At 43.0% G+C, this 2,765-nt stretch overlaps 1 protein-coding gene across 1 annotated transcript; it reads left to right on the top strand.

The window, feature by feature from the left end:
* Positions 1-279: 279 nt before the first annotated feature.
* Positions 280-1,833, top strand: LOC145449959 (uncharacterized protein F54H12.2-like). The gene is made up of 2 exons (XM_080328399.1): positions 280-462; positions 712-1,833. Exons 1-2 carry the CDS (start codon positions 280-282, stop codon positions 1,831-1,833), a joined length of 1,305 nt encoding a protein of 434 aa, XP_080184525.1.
* Positions 1,834-2,765: the final 932 nt, after the last annotated feature.

Below are 2,765 nucleotides of genomic sequence, written 5' to 3'. Positions count from 1 at the left end.
TATTCAAGAAAATATATTTCTTCCCCTTAAACACGCAGCGTGTTATTCAACTACGCCTCATTATTCGTGACGATACGGGTGAGACTATAAAGTTAGGAGGCGCGCCTATTCATCTTACACTTGCCCTCAGGCACCATGAAGAGTCATTATTGCTGTGACCGTGAGGCGTACAGAAATTATTATCACAACCACAGCGGGGGAAATCTAAATTTTTTTCGCGGTAAAGTCCAGAGAGGTCACGGGCTCGGGAGCTTATTCCGATCTTTTGGGAAAAGCGTTATGCCTCTTATTTCGAGAGGCTCTAAATCTCTCGAGAAACGCTTGTTACACACAGGAGCACAGGTAGCATCTGATGTTCTCAACGGACGGGATGCTCGCGATAGTCTTAAAAACGCGGCAAAGAGGCCGCTGGAAACGCTCTTGATAACTTACTTGGAAAAAGAAAAATGCCGAAACGTGCCCGTAAAATTGCGAGAAAAAGGCGCCGTAAAGATATTTTCGATTAAATATATATTACAGTCGGACGATTATCATTACTTAGTAAAGACGTGACGGATGGCGGACTTAATTCATGCTCTTTCACCCGATGGGACCCACCCCTCCCTCGACCTGTTTCATATCCCGCCAACACAGACAAGTGTCGAACGGAAGAGAATTATCAAAATAGCGCCTATATCGAATAACGCTTCCGTAATAACATTCCGCTTCCAGGGGTCCGACCGCTTTATCGACTTTAGCGAAAGTTATTTCTTATTTCATTTGCAATTGAAGAAAGGTAACGACGCGATAGGTGCTCAGGAGGATGTCGGCGTTATGAACAATATATTAGATTCGCTGATTTCTCAACTACAAATCAAAGTTGGCGACGAGCACCTCCGACAAGACGTAAAAGTCCAAGCTTATTCATCCTATCTGCATAGCTTATTCGCTCCGCATGACGTTCAAAATTCTACATTAAAAGCCCAAGGCTTTTTCAAGGATACTCCGGGACAAATGGATACGATTGGTGGTACTGCGGCTTCCGCTAATAAAGGTTATTTTGCTAGGAGTAAAGCTTACAAAGCGGGTAACGTGGTCGAAATACGCGCTAAAATCCATCACGGACTATGCCTGCAAGATCGGTATCTTTTATACGACGTGCCGCTCGAGTTTGAATTGACATTAAATCCGAAGAGTCTTTTTTTAATGGGCGATGCTGCAGGTCAATTCGCTCTAGCGAAAAAGGAATTACAGTTGTGCTGCGTTCGAGTCAGCGAGGACGTAAAGAGCTCCATGATGATTAATGCGCAGGCGAAATATCCGTTCATTGACACTAGACTGATAACGCGGACATTCGCGGCAACAACGACTCAAATAGATATCGGTAATCTATATAGCGGAACTCTACCGAGTCGCTTAATAATCGGCATGGTAGCCACGAAAGCCTTCCAGGGCGATGTCACTAAAAACCCCTACAATTTCATACACGATAATATGCAGCGAGTCGAGCTGAAACTGAATGGATTTCTGATGCCAGAAGGTGGCTACGAGCTAGATTTTAACAAGCTTCATTTCATGGAAGCCTACCATAACTTGATACAAAATGTTGGTGCAATGGAGCGAAACCGTGGCGTTATAACCCCCGCAGAGTTCGCCGCCGGTTACTGCCTCCTAGTATATAATTTACGACCCGATGATTTGGATGAGTGCTTCGACTTACAAAAAAGCGGCACAATCAGTTTACGGATTACATTTCCAGCTGCAGGCTTAGCAGCTGAAACGACGTTGCTCTGTTTCATGGAATTTCAAAAGCTATTACAAATCAGCAGTTCGCGTAAAGTTACGGTAATATGAACGAAGATGAAATCGATGAAATATTGTGGTGTTGCGACGCGACGAAAAATATATTCCTCGGCACCTTTCCCATAGATCAACTACCGAAAAAGCCCGATTCGCCCTACGCTATTGTGATTAATTATGACGAGGCAAAAAAGAAAGGCTCTCATTGGGTATGCATTTATGCAGATAACGATGGAACACATTTTCACGATAGCTTCGGCTTGATGCCTTTGAAATATGAGATACCGTGCTTTATTGAACCGGATAATTATACTTGCACCATAAAAAGGTTACAACACGAACGCAGCAGCGCGTGTGGTATGTATTCGATTAGCTTTTTGATATGCCGAGCGCGTGGCTGGACTACTGAACGTTATTTAAATTGCTTCGGGGAAGATTATCGCATGAATGACACGATTGTACGCCGCTTCGTTACAGAATTGAAGCAACAGTATGGTTTAGAATGAAATCGCATACTATGTATTCGCGAATTTATGCGTCGTACATTTGAAAATAAACATGTATCAAATCGAGAGTTTCGAGTAATTCCCGAACGTATCGCGAGCTGAAGATTATGCGAATTTAGATAGCGCCTTAACGCCGAGAAGATATTAGCTACTCACAAACTAAGAGATGTAACTAGGACGGCAATCATCGAATACTTCTAGAAGTAGACGATTTCGAAAAGTATTACTTTCATGCAACATCGCGGCGCAGTATGATACTATTGCGTATCGAGTAGTAGCGTTTATAACTCCGTAGGTAAACAGACATTCCGCTTCACTAATTTCTACTTTTCAAATGGTTCATTTTAGAATCATCGTTGCTGTTCGTAGGCGCCGAAAAGGTTCGAATTTGAATCAAGCTTAGCGCCTTGTCACGATCTCGAATTAATATAATTTCACCGTTTGAAAAGTAAATTCAGGAATGCTGCGCATAATACCGCG

Source organism: Botryllus schlosseri, chromosome 11 (genome assembly GCF_051294905.1).
Source record: "Botryllus schlosseri isolate E-star chromosome 11, Bs_hap1, whole genome shotgun sequence".
Taxonomy (NCBI): Eukaryota; Metazoa; Chordata; class Ascidiacea; order Stolidobranchia; family Styelidae; genus Botryllus; species Botryllus schlosseri.
This window is presented reverse-complemented; position numbering and strand designations above follow the sequence as displayed.